The 22251-nt window shown below is 40.7% G+C and overlaps 1 protein-coding gene across 5 annotated transcripts in view; it reads left to right on the top strand.

Annotated features, from left to right (window-relative positions):
• The window catches only part of RASGEF1B (RasGEF domain family member 1B), a 612828-nt gene that overhangs the window by 130833 nt on the left and 459744 nt on the right, over nucleotides 1-22251 (top strand). For 4 of the 5 annotated variants that reach the window (XM_086704752.1, XM_086704744.1, XM_086704746.1 and 1 more), the window contains one exon: nucleotides 11962-12009. Coding sequence is in view for 4 of the 5 variants with exons in the window: in XM_086704744.1 (XP_086560870.1) it covers nucleotides 11962-12009 (48 nt within the window). In the remaining variant the exon portion in view is untranslated. Of the gene's footprint in view, nucleotides 1-11961; nucleotides 12010-12172; nucleotides 12285-22251 lie in introns of those variants that run through there. The other variant, XM_086704745.1, reaches the window with a different exon arrangement.

Consider the following 22251-nt stretch of genomic DNA (forward strand, 5'->3'; position numbering starts at 1 on the left):
GAAAAAATAAAGCTCTCTCAAGGATATAGGATAGGGAGGGGGTTGAGGGGGAGACTTAGTGAATTTCTAAATGCTCTTTAAGTGATCTCAATCCTCTTCCTCTTTTGTGGCGGCAAATAAAATGATTGCCTCTCCTGCATCATGTCTTTCTCTATGTACAAAATAGCTAATAGAGGGCTGCAAACTGAAAAAAGAATTCCTTCTTCTGGATTTTTGTTGGTTTTATAACTGCTTGAATACAGGGATCAATAAATAGACTCGTTGCACTATAGTAACGCCTTGTTTACTTGTCTGAGTTCCTTCCAGAAGGCAGGCCTTTGTCTGTTTGATTCACCAGTGTATCCTCTGCACTAAGCTTATGCCTATTTTAGAGTAGAAACTTGAAAACGTGTGTCAAATGAATGAATAAGGGCCTACTGTGTGCCTTCAGAGAGCTGTAAGTGAAGACCTGTAAGACACAGCCTTTGCCTTGGAATTTATCATGTAAAAATATCTGGTCTTTATTAGTGTTTTCCTTGGGGCGCTGTGTTTTCAAGGAATGCTCAGTGTGTGAATTCTACACCTTAATTAGCTTTGGAGACATACGGATCCAGAATACATTATAATCATTTGTCTCGGCCTTATTCGTGCACTGGGTTCATCATTGTTTTATTTTGAGCACAGCTCCTTCTTCCCCTCTCTACTGTAGAGTTATTAATAGTAATCGGAGCTTCCCGGCGTCAGTCAGCGGCATGCTGAAAGGGATGTTCAAAAGAGATAGGAAGGATTCATCTCCCAAGTAATTTGTATGCCAGGGAGTACCACTCCTTAGAAATCCTGTTCTCTGTAGCTGACACGGTTCACGAGAGGGCTGGCGTGGAGCAGTGAGCCACGGCAACCAGAGTAGACAGGGAAAAACTGGAGCCTAGAGCTAAAGCCCTCCCCTATCCCGGGGCTGAACAGGTGCTAAGGGGGGTTGCCTGGTAGAGGCACCAGCTGGCTGTGGGAAGAAAGAACAAGGCAGATCGGCGGACCAGGGAACCCAGGTGATCACAGGGCAGTCCTAGCAGAGGCTCTGAATGTAGAAAGCAGATAGCAAAGCATATGGGAGATGATTAAATGTAGTGGTTGAGAAGGGCAGCTTTTGAAAGCAACCCAAGTGTCTCTCAGTGGATGAATGGATAAGCAAAATGTGGTGCGTACATACCGTGGACTATTATTCAACCTTAGAGAGGGAGAAAATCCTCATATGTGCCACAGCATAGATGAACCTCGAGGACATCATGGTAATGAAATAAGGTGGTAACAAAAAGACAAATACTGTATGATTCCACTTACATGAGGTTCCTCAACTAGTCAAATTCGGAGACAGAAAGTAGAATTGTGGCTGCCAGTGGCTAGGGGATTTGGGGAATGGGGAACTGTTTGATGGGTGCAGAGTTTCAGATTTGCAAGATGACAAAGTTCTGGAGATTGGTTGAACAATATTGTGAATGCAATAACATTATTGAACTGTACACTTAAAAATGGGTGGTATGGTAAATTTTATGTTATGTGTATTTTACCATAACTGAAAACTTAAAAAAAATCAGAGATAAAACAAGAAAGGCGTCTTTGAACACAAACTGAGTCCAAATCCTGGCACAGACACTGACTAGATGAGTGCCTTTGGGCAAATCAGGTAACTTCTTTGGGCTTTGGTTTTCTTTTTAATATAGGGGTGACAGTTATAGTACCTATTCTTTCGGCTTCTTGCGAGGATTAAATGAGATACCGTATGTAAAGTCCATGGCACTTAAAAGAGCGCAACGGTGTTAGTTTTCACCATGATTATCAGGAGAATGTGTAACAGTTCAAGTATACAAGCAGGTGGTTTGCTTTAGGATGTCTGTGAGCATTCTATGGGCATGGAGTTCCAGATTCAGATTGAGGGACATTACTTCAGTTTGTAGTGTGACCTATAAAAAGCAAGGTGTAGCCCCATGCCAGGGTCAACAAATACTTATGGAGTACATACTAGCGGCCAGGTGCTGCTTGAAGGGTAGGGAGACAATAATGTGATCTCACTCACAGTATGGTGGGTATGTTGTCAAGTTTTTAAGGTGAAAATCCAGTTATTTTATCTGGATACATGATAGGCACTTAGTATTAGGTATATTACAGAAGCCTGGTCAGTTATTAGAATTATGGCACCGCAAGACAAGGATTGGATTTACAACTAGAGTAACTTTACGTATTGAGATTTTTCCATTTGCCACGGACAGAAATCGCAAGTCAACACAGCTTGAGCACAAATTTTAACGTACTGCTTTACAAATGGAAAATCTGGTAGTATACCTGACTTCAGGCGTGGCTGGACCCAGGTGTTCTAATGATGTTGGAAATCTATCTCTTAGCGAGTCTTCACTCTGCTTTTCCCCATATTGGCATCATCCTTAGGCAGTTCATCATGATGGTGGTAACACAGCCAGTAATGCTGCTTGGTCTCTATTCTGTCAACTTAACCCTCCTGTTCTTCCTCTTTCTTTTCCTTTTCTTTTTCCCTTTTTTTCTTCTCTCTTCTGAACTATTCCATCCAAAAAGCCATTAAGTGGGACTGAGCAAGCTAAGAATCTTTGCTGGGGGGGAGGGGTGGGAAGCTGTGGTGGCACAGAGCAGGGTGTTCGAGCCCAGCAGGGGTGAGAAGGGTGCCCATGTGGGAGTGATGAAGCCCATGTTGGGTAAGGAGAGCATTCCAGCAGAGGGTGATCTTGGCAGCGCGTCCTGGGAGAAGGGCTGTTCAGTGTTTTGTGTCAAAGCCTGTGTGAGGTGAGGATAGTAGTCAGTGCAAGTTGTTGGAGATCAGGAAGGATGAGGAGCATGCTCACCACAATGGAAGGCCTGGCATGGAGCCCATGTGGGGTGAGGAGGGTGCCTGTGAAAGGGGATATCCCAGAACAAGGTGTCAGAGCCTGAGAAGGGTGAGGGGGCTCTCCCTGTAGGGTGGAGTGGCTTGGGAAGAGGTGTGCAAGTCCAGGCATAGTGTGAAGGGATTTCACAGGGGAGCCAGGTTCTCACTGTGAGAGAAACGTGTTTCAGATATGAAAGGGAGAAAAATAAATGCAACCCTGTTAGATTGGATTGAAATTTTATTTTTCACTCTCTGATCAGTAGGTAGATATAGATAAATAGATTGATGTAGAAACAAATATAAATGTAAATGTGTATGTATATGCGGTAGTGGTGTGTGTGTATCTATGTACCTATGTTTCTAGATACTATTATTCACTAAAAGAAGCCAGGGATTCCTGGGGAAATAGTTGAGTGAAGGGTTGGGGCAGGGAAGACCCAAGTTGAGCCTGGAACATTTTGTGCATGAAAGCAAGGAAGGGCTAAAGAATGCTGGACATACATTAAAATGACTCAGGAGCAGTGTAAAGGGCTCCCACTGGCCACACATGGGACAACTTGAGCTTCAAAGTAAATAATGATAGCAACAGGTTAATGCCCACTGAGTAAAATCAGGGAAGCCTGAGTTGAAATTGACACAAATTGAAAGTTGATGGCTGTGAATAACGGATATGTATGTACTATCATCGCAATCTGTTTACTAATTACAATGGGAAAGGAATGTGGAGGTGACGTCTCCTAACAAAAGACTGAAGTGTTGGTATTGGAGGTGTCCCACAGTCCCTCCAGGTCCACTTGTGACGTCTTCTTTCTGCTCCTCCCAGGGAGGCTGGCCTCTACTGACCTTCACTCCCTTGTCCTCTGGTTTCTCCTTGGGTTTGGCCAATGGACAGTGGCACCAGGTGATGAGAGGGTAAAGGGCTAAGTTGTCTGGCTCCTTGCTGGCTGGGCTGCAGTCTGGCAGTCCTGAGCTTCAGCAGTGAGCCTTCTCTGACATCTTCAGCTCTCACTCCTGGCACAAAACCCTCCCCTGGGCCCTGTGGGGCCAGCAGTGATAATCATTTGCCACTGTTGTTAGCTGGAGTGAGTCCCCATTCTTTACCAATTTCCCTTAATCCTGTCTTCACCTCTGTATAACATCCCTTTGTTAAACCCTCTTCAGGGCGCTCCCTGTTTCCTGCTGGGAGCCTGACTAATACAGCGTTACAGTATTATTAGCAGAAGGAAGGGCAAACAGTAACAGCAGATGTCCACGGCAACTGATGCTGACCCGCCATTGCTCCTAGATTAGAACGTCCAGTCATCTCCCCTATAGATAGGATTGGGCCCCCAGATGTCAAGTGACCCGGGGTGTGGAAAGAGAACAACATCAGAGCAGCAGCTCAGTGACCAGAGAGGAATTTTGTCCTAGTCATGTATACAGATAGTCCTCTAAAAGGAAAGACTCCTTAAATTTATGTGGGAGAGTCAGATACTTGCCCCTTGCCTTCAGTCAAGGAGGTGGTATCCCTCCTTACCTTATGAAAGAATCACAGTTCACAATGTCCTGGGCCTTTTGAATGAAACTGTCCTTGTGATTTCTTCCAAAGACGATCAAATAATAAAACAACCCAAAGGTCACGGCATTATCGTCTTTCAAGACTGTGCAGTCTTGACTATACCATTAACACTGGACAAATCATAAGTGGCAGACGTTCTTATTTCTGGAAACTTTCCATTTCAGCCACTCCCTCTTGTGTTGTTCTGGGAAGCAAGCACAGACAAGGACATGGAGTAGGCTTTCTTAATGTCAGATCAGCTCAGAGGTGTCCTTTGTTCCAGCCTCTGAACATGGGGTGACACTTCGGAGTACAGCCTGCTAAGAGAGCAGGCAAGCACTCCCATGAGTTATTGGGTTGCTAAGCACCCCATTTGCAGAGTGATCCCATTAAATTACCCTGTAGCTCCAATTAAGGGAACTCAGACCAGAGTCCATATTTAAGAGTGCTCCCTTGTCAGTTTTATCCTGGGGTTTAAATTGAATTCTTAATGTGGGTAGGGCAAACCGAAACATTTCCTAATTCTGCTAGATGTAGCAGAGGAATCATGCACAGGAGCCCCCTTTCCAATGTGGGCGGGGAAAATGGGTCATATCTGCTGGGAGAGATCACTTAAATTCCCTTTTGTTTTCCATTAAAGTCCTGCACACAATGTACTCAGTCACAACAGCGAACTTAGATGTCAGAATACTCATTTTCATAAATGGGTCTGGAAAACAGTCACATTCACCCCTTGCTGTTTTCAACTTTGGAGTAACTTTATAGAACACACTATTTTAATTACCACTGACTTACACGAGTTAAGGTCAGAAGTCCAGGATAGGCTGGTATAATTGGATGGTAGAAGAAAATCCTGGATTTCTTTTATAAAGTTTTTTTTTTTTCCTGTTGGTGCCGCGTGTGTGTGTGTGTGTGTGTGTGTGTGTGTGTGTGTGTGTGTGAGTATGTGTGTGTGTGTGTGTGTGTGTGTGTGTGTGTATGTGTGTGTGTATGTACGTGTATGTGGGGGTGGAGGGTAAGCCTCAGTATGTAGACTATTTTCACTTAAATGTCTTGCAGTTTACAAGAAAATACCATGCAGATGGTCCCCAAGGTAGGCACACCCAATTTATGAATGTGTCTTGTATCTGTGGTACCAGTTACATAATCACCCTCCCCCAACCTTCCTCACCACAAAGCTTCTCTTCTCTCCCTCCCTTCTTGTCATTTGCTGGCTCCAAAACACAATCTTGGGGTCCTTGGCCACTGATACCAACTCAAGTCTGACTTGGGTAAATTTCTGATCCACTACTGCTTTTCCATAATATCCTTTTGTCCTCTTGAAGTAATTATGCATGCAATACAGTTTCTGTGTATTTTGTGATTTTCATTACTCTGAACTCTGCTCATTCTTCCTTGGGCAATTCTCTCATATAAATGGTAGTGTTTAAGACCATGAATCAGACAGACAGGTTCAAGTCTTGGTTCTACCACTTACTAGCATTATGACTTCGGGCAAATTATTTTGCTTTCTGTGCCTCAGTCTTCCGATTGATAAAATTGAGATAATAACATAATTATACTCATTTCTTAGCCATGTTATGAATATCATGTAAAACAATGTAAGTTGGATGGTGTGGCAGGAACACATTGTAAGTGCTTAAAAACATGATTTGCTGATGTCTGCTATTATCTTTATTTTGTTTCTTCTTTTTCTTCCTTGCTCTATCCTCTCTTTTCTAATTTTCCTCAAGTGTTTGAGAAATTTTTTTTCCTTTTTTCCTTTCTTTTTTTTAATGCTTATTTATTTTTGAGAGAGAGAGAGAGAGACAAATGGAGCATGAGCAGGGGAGGGACAGAGAGAGAGGGAGACACAGAAACTGAAGCGGGCTCCAGGCTCTGAGCTGTCAGCACAGAGCCTGACATGGGGCTCGAACTCACGACCGTGAGATCATGGCCTGAGTTGAAGTCAGATGCTTAACTGACTGAGCTACCAAGGTGTCCCAATTTTTTCCCTCTTTTGATGATCTTCCCCCATTTCTGTGTTCTTCAAGCTGAGGTACAGGTGACAATAGGCAGTAGTCATTCCCTAGTGAGGGCTGGCCTGGGCTCAGTGTCGTCTGCTACAGGGAGCTACCTGACACCCTACTTTGTTTTTCTGCTAGTCTTTGCCAGTTTTTAGTCCTGAGTGACCCTATGGCTCCTAAAGATCAGAGTAGTGCTGGGGATGCACTTGCATCAAGAAAAGCAAAACTATCTGCTTGGGAGGGGAGGGTGAGGGCATCAGACGTATTAGTAGTAAATAACATTTCTTGACATTTCTAGCAAGGTCTCTTCAGAATTCCAGAATTCTACCTTAGTCTCTATCCTCTTCAAATTAAATATGCTTTTTGATTCATTCAGTTTTTGAAGATACTGTTAGTGGGAAAAACAAAATGTTTTCTTAATTGACTTGATCATTTCTGCTATGTATGACTGTTACAAAATAGTATACTATTTTTTATTGAAATTGTGTAGCATCTTAGTTATATTCAACATTAAATAGGCCTTTGTGTTGTAGCCTGTAGAATTATTTCTATGGGGAAAATAAGCTCTAAGTCCTTAATACCTAACTAATGAAAGAACTCTTTAGAAGCATACAGGTTTGTAAATGGGGGACTGAATGTATAGTATGATATGTACAATGCAGGTCAACTTTTACAAGGTCCATCCTCCATTCTGTCTAGATAAGACATTGACCAGGAGAGACCCAAGAACTCATTTAATATCAAATGAAAATGTTATTTCTCTGGAATTGGATTAGATTTTGTATTAGTCAAGGTTCTCCAGAGAAATAGAATTAGTAGGACACACACACGCGCGCGCACACACACACACACACACACACACACACACACACACACACAGAGAGAGAGAGAGAGAGAGAGAGAGAGAGAGAAAGAAAGAAAGAAAAAAATTAATTTATTAAAAGACTTGGCTCATGCAGTTTTGGAGGCCAAAAAGTCCCACAGTTTGCTTATCTGTAAGCTGGAAAACAAAGAAAGTTGGTGATATAATTCAGTTCGAGTCTGAAGGCCTGAGAACTAGGGGGTCAGTCCAGTATAAGTTCTGGAGTCCAAAGGTTTGAGAACCATGGCTCCTGTGTCTGAAGACAGGAAAGGCTGGATATCCCAGCAGAAGAAAAGAGAGAGATCATTTGTCCTTCCTTCTCCTTTGTGCTCCATTCAGAAGCCCAAGGGATTGGAAGATGTGCCCCCAGCTACCATCCCCCCCCCACTACACCCCCACTGGTGAGGGTGGATCTCTTTACTCAGTCAACTGAATGAAATGCTAATCTCTTTCAGAAACACCACACAGATACACCCAGAAATAATATTTTACCAGCTATCTGGGTGTCCTTTAGCCCTGTCAAATTGACACATAAAATTAACCATCACAACTTTTAATCCCCTTTATAAATGGAAGCCTGTCCTTTAGCTCAGGTTTATTCTCATGGCTAAATGGAGTACAAAGTCTGAACCCATGGATGATGGATAGAATATGATATAAAAACCCAATTTCTAAATTTCTTTTTTTTTTAAAAAAATTTTTTTTTCAACGTTTATTTATTTTTGGGACAGAGAGAGACAGAGCATGAACGGGGGAGGGGCAGAGAGAGAGGGAGACACAGAATCGGAAACAGGCTCCAGGCTCTGAGCCATCAGCCCAGAGCCTGACGCGGGGCTCGAACTCAGGGACCGCGAGATCGTGACCTGGCTGAAGTCGGACGCTTAACCGACTGCGCCACCCAGGCGCCCCTAAATTTCTAAAAATATAAACAAACTCAGAATTTGTTTGCTTATGTTTTTAAGTTGGAAAGCTTGAAAAACTGTTGCAAAGCTACTTTTGGACTTGTTTGAGTAATTTACCAACATTCAGCCCGTTTCAATTATCCTTGCCCACCCACTGGTTCAACCAAATTAAGAATTTTAACACCAGGCATTTAAAAGGGAAAGGAAAAAGAGATTCATGTATTTGGATTCTTCAAAGAGAAAGTGAGAGGGAATTTGTTCCAGTTTCTGTATTTTCTTACTTCTCATCCCAAGTTACTGCTGTCCTTGGCAGGCAAGTCTTCCTCAAATTGTAGTTTGTGTACCATGTATCTATTTGAATTCCCTGGGGTGCTCATTAACATGCACATTCCTGGGGACCACCCAGAATTTCTGATTTGGAATTTCTGGAGTTGGGGTTTGGCAAATTGCATGGCTAACAGCCCCCCAAATGATCTTTATGAACTCTGAAGTTTGAGGACCGCTGATGCAGACATTCTGCCTTAGCATGTTAAGTGGTTGACAATGAATGTGATGTTAATGGCCCCTTTTTACTCAGGATTTGGTTTTGCTGGACCTCCACATTTTAGATTCTTGACTTTTTGAGGAGGATTTGTCAGGGTCTATGTAATATTAGTTTGTTGGGCTGCCATAATAAAATACCATAAACAGAGTGGCTTAAAGAACGCAAATTTATTTTCTCACAGTCCTGGAGGCTAGGAGTTCCAGATCAGGGTGTTAGCAAGGGCTGGTTTCTGGTGAGATCTCTCTCCTTGGCTTGCAGATGGCCGTCTTCCTTGTCTTTGCATGGTTTCCTCTGTTGGTGCATGTTGTCTGTGTCTTAATCTCATATTCTTACAAGTACATCAATCATATAGGATTAGGGCCCACCCACTGAACCTCATTTTATCTGACTTACCTCTTTAAAGGCTCTATCTCCAAATACAGTCACATTCTAAGGCATTGAGAGTTAGGACTTCCACAAATGAATTTGGGGGGAAGCAATTCACCCCATAATAGTCTAGATTTCAAACCGCTGTGTAAGTAAGTGCAAGATGAACACTGCAGATTTATGATCAGTTTCCCTCCCCATTCTGGCTTCTGTCCATTGAAGGGATGCTTACTCCTGGTTGGTCTCTTTTTCTCTCTCCTCTAAGACAGCAGGAAGGAGGAAGGGACAATGAGACCTTGATTTTCATTGGCTCTGTTCTTCCTAAGCTCCATTTCTTTGAGTGTGGGAGAGTCTAATTACTTAGACTCAACTGCTTAAATGACTAAGAATGGTGGTTCTCAAAGGAAATCTGAGAAGCCAAACTCTCCTCATAAGTAATATTAAGATCTTTCCTTTTTTTTTTTTTTTTGTTAAACTGGATGACATCTGCACTGATTGTGCAAGAGCAGGGCTGACCAGAACTGCTGGTGCTTCCACATGAATTGAGGCAGTAGCACCAAAGCTGTACTAGTAGTCATTATATAATTTCACCACAGTGCATTTGCATTGCAGGAAATAAAATGCCAGTTTCACTTAAAAATGCCCTTGTTGAAATAGTAAAAATTATTAGGTTTGCTATATTTCAGCCTTTGAGTATACCTGTTTTTAGGATGATAGGTGACAAAATGGGAGGTATGCATAAAAGTACTCTGCTGCATACAACTTCCAGTGGCTGTTTTGAAGAAAAGCACTGGTATGATTGAATTGTGAGCCAAAGTAGCCTCTTTTTTTCATGAAACACCATTTTAACTTCAAAGAACGAGTGATGAACTCTGGTTATATTCAGACTCGTGTGGCTGGCAGACGTGTTCACAGAAATGAATGAAGTGAGCCTGTCACTTCATGAAAAGCGACTGACAGTGTTTGTTGCCCATGATAGAATTCAAGCTTTCAAGTGAAAATTGGAATTTTGGAACACTTGTATCTGTTACTGTGAGCTTGATAGCTTACCAACATTTGAAGATTTTCTACTGAGGTTGGTGATTAACAAATGTGATTTCTTTCATATTACGTAATGAAATGTGTCAATATTTGGGAAACCTACATAATTCATGGAACCACTCTTTTCCAAATGAAATAATACATGATGCTACAAAATCATGTGTGGGTGAAAGATCTATGTGTGGGTTCAAGATAGGGGCACCTGGGTGGCTCAGGTGGTTAAGCATCCTCCTTTGGCTCAGGTCGTGATCTCGGGGTTCATGGGTTTGAGCTCTGCATCAGACTCTTCTGTCAACTCGGAGCTTGGCGCCTGCTTTGGATTCTGTGTCTCCCTCTCTCTCTGCCCCTCCCCCACTTGCACTCTGTCTCTCTCTATCAAAAATAAATAAATGTTAAAAAAAAGTGCAAGATAGACCAGCAAATTCTTATGTAGCAGTTTGTTATATGATTTCAGATTCTCATTGCAACCAACCTTTAAGAAACTATAATTGTCAAGTTTTTGCATATTATCAGAGAAGAATATTCACTATTATCTGAATGGATTATTACAAATGCTCTTTCCTTTTTCAACCACATATCTGAGTGAGGCTGAAGTTTCTTTATTTAATGCAACCAAAAATATATTCTTATCAAAGTAGATTAAATGCAGAAGCAAATATGAGGATCTAGCTGTCTTCTATTTAAGCCAAACATTACAGATTTGCAAAAATATAAAGACATGCCATTTTCTGACTAATTGTTTTTGTATTTAGGGATAGACACAAAATACATAAATAAATTTTATTTATTTAACATGTAATGGGTTTTTCATTGCTATTTTAAAACAAATTGATAAATACATATTTAAAAAAAATTCTCAGTTCCAATTTCTAATACAGTGACTACCTATGCATATAACCCAATAAACAAAGGCTCTTTGGGAGCCCCAATAATTTTTAAGAATGTGAAGGGATCCTGAGATCCAACAGTGTGAGGACTACCAAATTAGACATTTTTCTAGCTATATTGTGGTAATTGGTTTAGAGTTAACTTTGATTCATGGTGCACTTAGAGCCAAATATATTCACTATCTGAATGCTAAACATAGTAAGGTTGACTTTTGCTTTTTTCTCATTGGGAGAAAAATCCTATTGGTATTCCATACCAAAGTATTCTCATGCATAGATTAATGCTTGTTTTACCTTTCCTAATTCCAAATAAGATTAGATAATCATGAACCAACTGGAAAACAAAAAGTCTTCTCTAAGAACTAATGTTTGTGAGAGTTTTGTTTCAATGTAATGAAAATGTGTTTAAATTAGCAGAGAGTAAATTCTGCCCTATAGAAATGCACTTGGAAATCTTGCCATCAATGTACTATTTTCCTCATTCTGCTCCTGTTTTGTCCGTTTCCATTTTACAGAGCATTTGTGCCCTTCCCCTCCTCATCTTTCTTTCACACCTCTTCTTTTATTCATCCCCCCCCCCCACCGCCTTTTTCCTTTTGCCTTATTACAGCTGGGGTTATTTCCTCACATGCTGCACTTTGTGGTTTCTGCAGCATCCTCTAGGAAAGATGCTGAATCAGTCACTATGAGCAAGGCACTGACAAAGCGTAGGTACACCTTCACATTCTCAGCTCCAGACCTTCCACAGTCTTCTGTTCAACATGGGACTAAAATTCAACATGGGACTCTATGCTGTGCTTCCGTTCTTAGATTTCTAGAGTCTGTGAGGGAAGGATAGGGAAGAGGATTTTAACTTAAAACTTATACCTTCTAAAAGAAATGACTTCAGAATAAGTCCTGCTGTTTCACTGTGTGCTTCATAGATTTCTTTCTCATTTTTCCTCTAGTCCAAAAGTCACTCCCGAGTCGGCCTGAAATCAAGCACGAAGCAAAAGGTATGTTTTTTTCCCCTCTGCATCATTCTGTAAAAAATAATTATTTTGGTGGACGCTTTTATTTATTTTTTTTAAAAGAGAATGATTTCTTTTTTGAAGGTAAGGATACTCCCAGAAACAAGGTATTTTGGAATTTTCATTTACTTTGCTTCTACAATAGCAAACCTGAAATGGGAGAAGAAATCCTTGAAATGAAATGGAACAAGAGAGATTCTGGAAACCCAGTGACAGAAGCTGAGAATTTCTCATGGCTTACAAGCAATTCTGAAAGCAAGGTCAGAAGATAATGTGCCAGATTCAGTTCTCGTATTTTTTAAGCCCTTGGCAGTGAAGGAATTTGTTTCTATCTCAGTTCATGTGTCCACTAAACTTTATTCTCTCAGGATCTGCTATGGAGAATGACCCTCACCTATGACCTGTGGCGAATTGGCTAAAACATGAGCTCTGAGTTAGAAAGAATTGCTTTCAATCCCTGGTTCTGTTACTTTATTAGCTATGTGACCTTGGACACATTTGTACAAAGAAGATGATTGTACCTACTAGTGTAGTATATTCTAAGGATAAAATGAGATAACATATGTGAAAACACTTATATCCTAGTGCCTAGCACAAAATAGGCATTTAATTTTTAAAATCCTAATATTCTTTCATTGATACTTTAGATCAAAACAATAGAAAATTTGAAATTCCAAAATCTTAATCCTCAGACACACAGACATACACATTTACATATATTTAAATTATGTTAATTCCTGGTGATACATAGGGCGATGATATAAATAGATTTATTAGAATTTGGAGAAGTCCATGTTAAAAAATTATTATTCTAATGTCGATGTTTGAACTTGTTGGAGTACTTGCTGAACCTTTGAGGATAATGGACGAGTTAACTCAGAATACCTTTCTTGATGTTAATTGTTAGAGAAAAAACACTTCAAGAATGCAAAGCATCTAAGAGGTGCTTAAGGAGATTAAAAGAGGTAACATCTGTGAAAGCACTAAACCCAGTGCCTAAGTACATAGTAACTGTTTTTATTAGCAGAACATCATGTTGCTTGGGAAGAAGACAGGCAGACAGGGGTTCCAGCCCAGCCTCAACACTTACCTGCTAATAACAGCTAACACTGATAGAGCAAACACTGTGCTCCAGGTACAGTTCTGAGCACTTTCCAATGATCAACTTATTTAATACTCTCTACAGCCCTCTGACATAGGTGTTCTTGTATCCCCAGGGTCTGTTGGCAGAATGAAATTACACCAGTGATTTGAACAGAGAAAATTTAATATGAAGAACTGTTACCCGGTTGTAAAGTTGTTAACTAGGTAATGGGAAGAGTACAAAACATAGGGGAAGGAAAGAAAAATAAGAGAAAAACAGAAAGGGAGACAAATCATAGGAGACTCTTAAATATAGAGAACAGACTGAGGGTTGCTGGAGGGGAGGTGGGTGGGGAGATGGGCTAAATGGGTGATGGGCATTAAGGAGGGCACTTGTTGGGAGGGGCACTGGGTGTTATATGTAAGTGATGAATCACTGGGTTCTACTCCTGAAACCATTACTACATGGCATAGAGCATTTTTGCCCTTGACTTGAATTTAAATAAATTAACAAAGGGGCGTCTGGGTGGCTCAGTTGGTTAAGTGTCCGACTTCGGTTCAGGTCATGATCCCACAGTGTGTGAGTTTGAGCCCCGCGTCGGGCTCTGGGCTGACAGCTCAGAGCCTGGAGCCTGCTTCGGATTCTGTGTCTCCCAATCTCTCTGCCCCACCCTGCTCGTGCTCTGTCTTTCTCCCTCTCTCTAAAAAATGAATACACATTAAAAAAAGTTTAAATAAACAAAAAGAAGACTATAGGGGTGGGGGTGGGGAGCAATTCCAGGAAGCAGGTATCACCCCCAGGGTGGAGGGAATAAGGCGAAGAGATGGGATTATGAAAACTTCTTAGATCTTTAGAGGAAGGGCCCCACAGAGTTGAGGTTCAGACCTCTGAGGAGCGGGTGCTGGCCAGCATGCTGTGAGGCAGAGTCTGCACATGTGGCCAGACTGGACTCAGTGGCTGTGCAGGAAGCACAGAAGGATAATGCTGCTGGTGTGAGGCCCAGAGGAAGCACAGCTGAGGGAGCAAGTTCCTTCTCGCTTCTCCCCCTCTGCACCCTGTCTAGTGCTTCTCACTGGCAGAACTAACAAGAAGCCAGCTGACTGTGCAGGAATGTGTTTCTCAGAGCTCCAGGCCTAGATCACAAACCAGGTTACAGAAAGAAGGGTTTGGAGATGAGAGATAATAATTTAGCAACTGGTACCATTATTAGTTCCTTTTTGTAGATGAGGAAACAGAGGCAGTGATGTGTTAAGCTCTGTTTGCCCGGTGTTGTGCTCTGAGTATTTGTGCCCCCCTCAGATTCAAATCGGAATTTGATGATATTAGGTGATTATATTAGGATGGGGGCCTTTGGGAAGTGCATGGGTCATGAGGGCTCTGCCCTCATGAGTAGGATTAATGCTCTTATAGAAGAGACCCCATAGAGCTTCCTTAGCCCCTCCTCACAGTGAGATGTGTGCAACACAGTGAGATGTGAGCACACAGGCACCCTGATGTCAAGCTTCCAGCCTCCAGAACCATGAGAAATAGATTTCTGTTCATAAGCTACCCAGCCTGTGATATTTTGTTATAGCCACCTGAATGTACTAAGACACCCATCTAGAATGAGGCCGGTCAGAAATTAAACCTAGCCAACCTGGCTCCAAAATTTATGCTTTTTAAGTTCTTGTACAAGTAACCATGGGCAAAAACACTCCAAATCTTATTTTTAAAATCTACAAAATGAGGGGTGCCTGGGTGGCTCAGTCGGTTAAACGTCCAACTTCAGCTCAGGTCACGATCTCATGGTTCATGGGTCTGAGCCCCGTGTCAGGCTCTGCACTGAGAGTGCGGACGGAGCCTGCTTGGGATTCTGTCTCTCCCTCTCGCTCTCTGCCCCTCCCCTGCTTGCACTCTGTCTCTTTCTCAAAAATAAATAAATGTTTGAAAAAAAAAATCTACAAAATGAGAATTATAATTCCCAACTTCTGGGGTTGTTCTAGGGATTAAATAATATAAATGATGTGCTTATTGTATTTCTAGTACATAGTAGGTTCCTAATATTAGCTCTTGCTAAATATGGCATTTCTCTTGTTTTGAGTAGAGGGACCTCATTTTGCCTCAGTGACTCTATGTGCAGTTTCGAAAGGACTGCTCTTGGCCTTGGGGCGATCCCATCTATAGTGAGTTGTTCATTTAGTTGATTATCGCTCCAGGTTAGCATGTCTAAGTGTTTATGTCAGAAATTGAACAGCAGAGAGAATTTAATACTGGAGCTTGATCAATGGAGGCTTTATTGATGATGTCCTTAAAAATCAGAATTTATTAGGGGTGCAACAAGGCACTGAATTAGTCTTTCAATTCAGATTTTAAGAGGTGGGGGAAGTCACTGAATTTATTTATTCATTCTTTGACACAACAGTTATTCATTGGGTACCTAATTGCACCAAACATTATCTAGGAGTGGTATCCAGGAGTGATATAAACAGAGAACAGACCCTGCCCTAAAGACTGTTTCTTCCAATCTTGGGGGGGAGGGGCATGTGATGCATCAACCCAGATGCTTATTCTCACTCCTTGTTTTTGACAGGTGTGTATGGGTGTATCTTTCTTGCTATCATGCTATCATGTGGGTAAAATATCTATTGGGCCTACTACAGAGTTGACTAGTACCCAGTGGAGATTGTGTGGTGGTAGAGAGGTGTTAGGGAGGGCAACTGCCTCTTCCAAAGGACAGTCATTCAATAACTGGGGAAGAGGTGAGTCTCAGAGCAGACTCAGGGGCTGAGTGGGAGAGGCTGGGAGGCAGCAGCACTGGAAAGCTCTTGGGCTTCTGGGGGGAGGTCATACGATGTTTGTGTGCAGGGATAGGAGAGTTAAGGGCTCCAGGCCTGGTGTTGTGATGCTGTATGGGCCCTTTTGTCCTTGCATGATTGATAGACTGGGAGACAGGACCTGGGAACAGGCAAGGCCTCAGAGCCCTGGAAGCAGCTGAGATAGTATCAGGAACCTCTCCCATAAAAATTGGGTTGTTTTTATGCTTTATTTCCTCTCTGTGTTTACTTTCTGTCTGCCTAAAAGTGCCATATATCCTGGTATCCCTAAGGAACTAAGGGAAGGGCTTTATATATGAGCTTTGGTCAGAATTTTAAGGCGAAGCTGTCATGGAGGCTAGCATGGTAGCCATTCATTCGGCAAGTAAATACTCTGTTACCCCAGTGTGGAATGTCAGTGAGCGAGGCTGAAATAAATAGAAGATTCTTCTGTCTCTTTCCCACAAAACTTACTTTCCTACTCCCCAATTATCTTTTCAAGATTAATAACAATATTAGTAATAGAAATAGCATACAATCAATGTTCTGGTTGCTTTGCAAACATTCCGTGGTTGCACTGTTTTCATTCGATTTTAATCAGAAAGAAAATTGAACTGCCAAAGCCTAAGGTTAACAGAGTGTTTTAAATATTTTGTCTCCTGCCCAAACATTTCTCTGGTGTTCAGGGATCTTGAGTTTACTACATACATCCTTTTTTCTATTAAAACCATGGTTCTATTAAAACCATCTCTGCAGATCTGATAAATAAATTCACAGTAAGTTACACTTGAATTATGTGGTTTAAAGTCTAATCTCTCCTAAGAGTATTTGCATTTTAATAGGTGATAGAACTAATGAAATGGAGTTGAAGGGGTAGAATTTTCTGGCATTAGCAAGGAGGGAACAATTTTGGGTTGGTAGAAAGATCTTATCCTTGCTTCTAAAATTACATCGTTTACCTATAAGATGGATTCTGGAGGATATATTAACTGATTAGATGACCTACGGTCACAAATGTATACAGTGGGTGGTGAGTCAGTACTCTAATTTGGAGCATCGAGGTTGGCAGTTTGTTACTCAGCCCATGATCATCTCTTCCTCCCACCCGATTCCCCACCTGCCTCCTTATTTATGAGCATAAAGTCCATCCTTCCCACAGAACTATTACTTTCCTCCAAACAAAAATTATGTTTTGTTAGTATTTGTACCTTTCCTCTACCTCCTTCTCTATGGTGCCTAGTGTCTGAGAGCTTTCTAAATGTTTATATCTGAGTAAACCTGAGTATATTTAAGTAAACCATGTTATGGACAATAATGGAGCCCTGTGTTAGTCTCGGGTCCCTGGAGAAGTAGCTTTTAGGTTTTCCTGGTAAAGACTAAAAAAGACTCTTGAACATTTCCTGTGGTATTATTTTCATTTTCTAATTCTATCTTTATGCTCCATCAGCAGTGTTCTTTTGCCCTTCTGTGCCCTCCATTCAATCCCCACCCCTCACACACAGCATGGTACATTTGTTATGATGGATGACCCCACAGTGATGCTTCATTATCACCCAAAGCCCATAGTGTACATTAGGGTTCACTCTTGGTGTTGTACATTCTATGCATTTCAAAAAGTGTATGACGTGTATCTGCCATTATAGTGTTCTACAGAATAGTTTCCCTGCCCTAAAAGTCCTCTGTGCTTCACCTGTTCTGGTCTCCATCCCCAGCCTCTGGCAGCCGCTGATCTTTTTAGTCTCCACTGTTTTGCCCTTTCCAGAATATCATATTGTTGGAATCATACAATACGTAGCCTTTTCAGGCTGGCTTCTTTCACTTTATAATACGCATTTAATGTTCTTCCATGTCTTTTCACAGCTTGGTAGCTTATTTCATTCTAGTGCTGAACAGTAGTCTATTGTCTGGATGTACCACAGTTCGTTTATCCACTCACCTAATGAAGGACATCTTGGTTGCTTCCAAGGTTTGGCAATTATGAATAAAGCATCTATAAATATTCATGTGTGGGTTTTTACGTGAACATACGTCTTTCATTCATTTGGGTAAATACCAAGGCGTGTGATTGCTGGATCATTTTTTCTTTTTTCTTTTCTTCCCCAAAATGACTCACAGCCTTTGCTCAATTGTCTTTGAGTACCTGCTTCAACTTGTGTATTTTCTCAAGTGTCCTTCCTGTTCCTGGCTGTGTATTTCATGCATGGAGCCTCTAGAGTCCCTGAGAATGATTTACACCCCACTTGGGAGGATATAAGGAAAGGGAGACACACTATGTAACAACAGTACAGAGAAATTTTTAATGAAGCAGCTAGATTTGGGCAAGTTAAGTAAAAACCAGAAGATGAGCACCCAAGAGTTAAAATTCTGTCTGCTCATGTGTTCCCACAGGCATCAGAGAGAGTCATTTGGGCCTTTTACGTAGCTGTGAGGATCTGAACACTGAATCTAGCTTAAGGGAAATTGAAAGTCACTGCTTTCTGGTAGTGGCAATTCCCCTTGAAGGTCCTGACAGGAGATGGGAAGGAAATCAGAATCCCTGAAGTGGAGCCCATATTATCTTTCATCTGTGTTATCTTTCCATGGCCTATGAAAGATACCAAGTGGCTTTCTGGAAGATGCAGCCCAAATAAAAAATGACAAAACAAGCAAGATGAATTTAAAAGAGATGGAGATCATCTCTACAGACTCACAACAATGGGGGACTCTAGGAGAGCCTACTATTTTTTCCAGAAAAACAAAATTAAAAATAAAAGACACCTGAATTCGCATTTCTATGTTTTGGTTTTTAAAAATGCTATTTTACTTTTCTAGAAAGGGGGAAGTTTTTCAGTTGAATATTGTTCAAAGGATCAGTAACTGTGTGTCAGACACACTGACAGTAACCTTTACAGTTATCTCATTTGTGAATTGTATCCTTAAAAAACCCGGAAGGACAAACCAGGCATTTCAGCAATGTAGGTCAAATTCTATTGCCATGAGCTCCAGGGGACGGGCTGTCCAGTGCTTTCTTTCCTCCCTCCTGAACTTGGGTTATACTGAATGGTATTTGGAAAATAGGAGCCTTAGGCTGAGGCTCAGGAAGAGTGTCGTGGGTTTTTAATGTGATGGCATTTATTAAATGGGTATTGGAGTCATTTCACTTTTCATTTTATTCCTATTCTTTTCCCTTGCCTTGGTGAAGAGCAGTCTAAGTCTAACCAAAGCTTGTAGTCCCTCTGTGTCTCATTGTCCTGTCAGATCAAAGGTCTCCTTCATTCCTGTCTTCTCTTCCTTAATTTTCCAATACCCTGAGACATTCCAAAGACACAATGTATACTCAGACTTACTTAAGTTTAAGCCTAGTATCTCCAACTCAAAAGAGTTGGCTTCAAGGGTGGTGTAGGCCAGCAGTTCTAAGAATCCCTTTTATCGAAGAGCAAATGATATTTGTATAAATTCTGTGGGAGTAAGGCCTGAGCTGGATTGCTCAAAGCATCTGCCATATATATCTGGAGCAAATGAAAAATAATAATGCCTCTGAGTACAGCTCTCCTTATTAAATATTATGTATGGTCACTACCCAATCCTCCTGTGGTATTTCTTCAAGCTGGTCCTTTAATGGGCTTTTCTAACCTGAATTCAATCCAGTGTTTCAGAATGACAGTCTGTCTACAAGGAGAGCTAATGAGCTTAAACTTGGTAGTAGGAGGAGACTAGGTGAGGTTATACCAGGAAATGTCACAAAGGGTCCATAAAGCAATCCAAGTGCAATGCAATTTCTTCTCTCTCTCTCTCCTTTTAATGTTTATTTATTTTGAGAGAGATAGAGGAGGGAGCAGGGGCGGAGAAGGGGGAGAGAGAGAATCCCAAGCAGGCTCCACGCTGTTAACGTGAAGCCCAATATGGGACTCTATCTCATGACCGGGAGATCATGACCTGGGCTGAAATCAAGAGTCGGACACTTAACTGACTGAGCCGCTGAGGTGCCCCAATGCAATTTCTTCTTGTAATTGAAGGGAATATGAGCTCTGAAAAATTCATGGCACTTCAACTCAGAATTGATCTAGATACCCTTGTGTCAGACAGTTCTGAAGTCAAAACTTTGATTTTGTGTCCATAGCTTTCTCTAAGTGGCCTTTTATTTTAGGTTAACAAAAAGAAGGTATTTAAATTTACATAAATTAAAATCTTCCATCTTTCAGAAATGCTTTAGGTAGGATTTCAGAAGGAAAAATTAAAATATATACATTTCATTCATAGACAATCTCTATGCAGAGATTTGGCATTAACAGCTTAGAATGTTTTGCCAATTTGAGTGATTTTTTTTTAAATTTGAGCATAGTTGACACACTATGTTATATTAGTTTCAGGTGTACAATTTAGTGATTTGATAAGTTTATACATTATGCTGTGCTCACCACAAATATAGCTACCATCTGTCCCATTACATTGCTACTACACTATCATTGACTATATTCCTTATGCTCTGCTTTTTATTCCCATGACTTACTCATTCCATAACTGGATGCCTATACCTCCCTCTCTCTTTAACCAATTTTGCCCAACCCTCACCTCTGGTAACCATCAGTTCTCTGTATTTTTAGTTCTGATTTTGCTTTTTGTTTGTTTATTCATGTTTTAAGATTCCATTTATGAATGGAATCATATGGTATTTGTCATTCTCAGTCTGACTTATTTCACTTAGCATTATACCCTCTAGGTCCATTCATGTTGTTGCAAATAGTACAATCTCATCCTTTTTTTTTATGGCTCAGTAATATTCTATCGTGTATATACACCACATCTTCCTTATCCATTCATCTGTTGATGGACACTTAGGATGCTTCCATGTCTTGGCTACTATAAATAACACTGAAATAAACATAAGGGTGCATGTATCTTTTTGAATTAGTGTTTTGATTTTCCCTGGGCAAATACCCAATTGTGGAATTATTGGATGATATGGTATTTCTATTTTTAAATTTTTGAGGTACCTTCATACTATGTACCATAGTGGCTGCACCAGCTTCCATTCCCACCAACAGTGTACCAGGGTTTCTTCATGTCCACATCCTAACATTTGTTATTTTTTTCTTATTTTGATTGTAGCTATCCTAACAGGTATGAGGTGATATTTCGTTGTGGTTTTGACTTGCATTTCCCTGATGATTCGTGATGTTGAGCATCTTTTCAGGTTGTTTGTTGGCCATCTGTGTGTCTTCTTTGGAAAAAATGTCTATTCACATCCTCTGCCCATTTTCAAATCAGGTTGTTTGCTTTTTTGGTGTTGAGTTATCATTTATCACTTGCAAATATCTTCTCTCATGCAGTAGGTTGCCTTTGTGTTTTATTGATAGTTTTCTTTGCTGTGCAAAAGCTTTGTGTGTGTGTATATATGTATGTCTGTGTGTGTATATATCTATCTCTATCTCTATCTCTATCTCTATCTCTATCTCTATCTCTATCATCTCTATCTCTATCTATCTATATCTATATCTAGACAGAGAGACAGAGACACCCAATAGTTTATTTTTGCTTTTGTTTCCCTTGCTTCAGGAAATATATCTAGAAAAATACTGCTATGACTGATGTCAGAGAAATTACTGCCTCTGTTTTCTTCTAGGGTTTTTATGGTTTCATGTCTCACATTTAGGTCTTTTATCAATTTTGAGTTTATTTTTGTGTATGGTGTTAACAAGTAGTTCAGTTTCATTCCTGTACAGTGAGCTGCCCAGTTTTCTCAGCACCATTTACTGAAGAGACTGTCTTCTCCCCATTGTATATTCTTGCCTCCTTTGTCATAGATTAATTGACCATGTAAATGTGGGTTTAATTCTGGGGTCTCTGGTTTGTTCTATTGATCTGTGTCTATTTTTGTGCCAGTACAATTCTGTTTTGATTACAACAGCTTTGTAGTGTATCTTCAAATCTGGAATTGTGGTATCTTCAGCTTTGTTCTTCTTTCTTAGGAGTGCTTTGGCTATTCAAGGTTTTCCAATTTTGTTCTTGTGATTTATTTATAGTTTAATACCATTGTGTTCAGAAAAAATGGCATAGTATTATTTTAGTCTTCTTAAATTTATTGAGGCTTGTTTTATGGCCTAATACGTGATCTATCCTGGAGAGTTTTCCAGGTACTCTTGGAAAGAATGTGTATTCTGTTGTTTTGGATAGAATGTTCTGTATATATCATTATGTCCATTTGGTCCAATGGGTCATTCAAATACATTGTTTCCTTACTGATTTTCTGTCTGGATAATCTATCCATTGATGTAAGTGGACTGTTAAAGTCCCCTATTGTATTATTATTGCCATCATTTTCTCTCTTTATGTCTGTTAATATCTGCTTTTTGTATTTAGTTGCTCCAATGT

Source organism: Puma concolor, chromosome B1 (genome assembly GCF_028749965.1).
Source record: "Puma concolor isolate L17-30 chromosome B1, mPumCon1.1.hap2, whole genome shotgun sequence".
Lineage (NCBI taxonomy): Eukaryota > Metazoa > Chordata > Mammalia > Carnivora > Felidae > Puma > Puma concolor.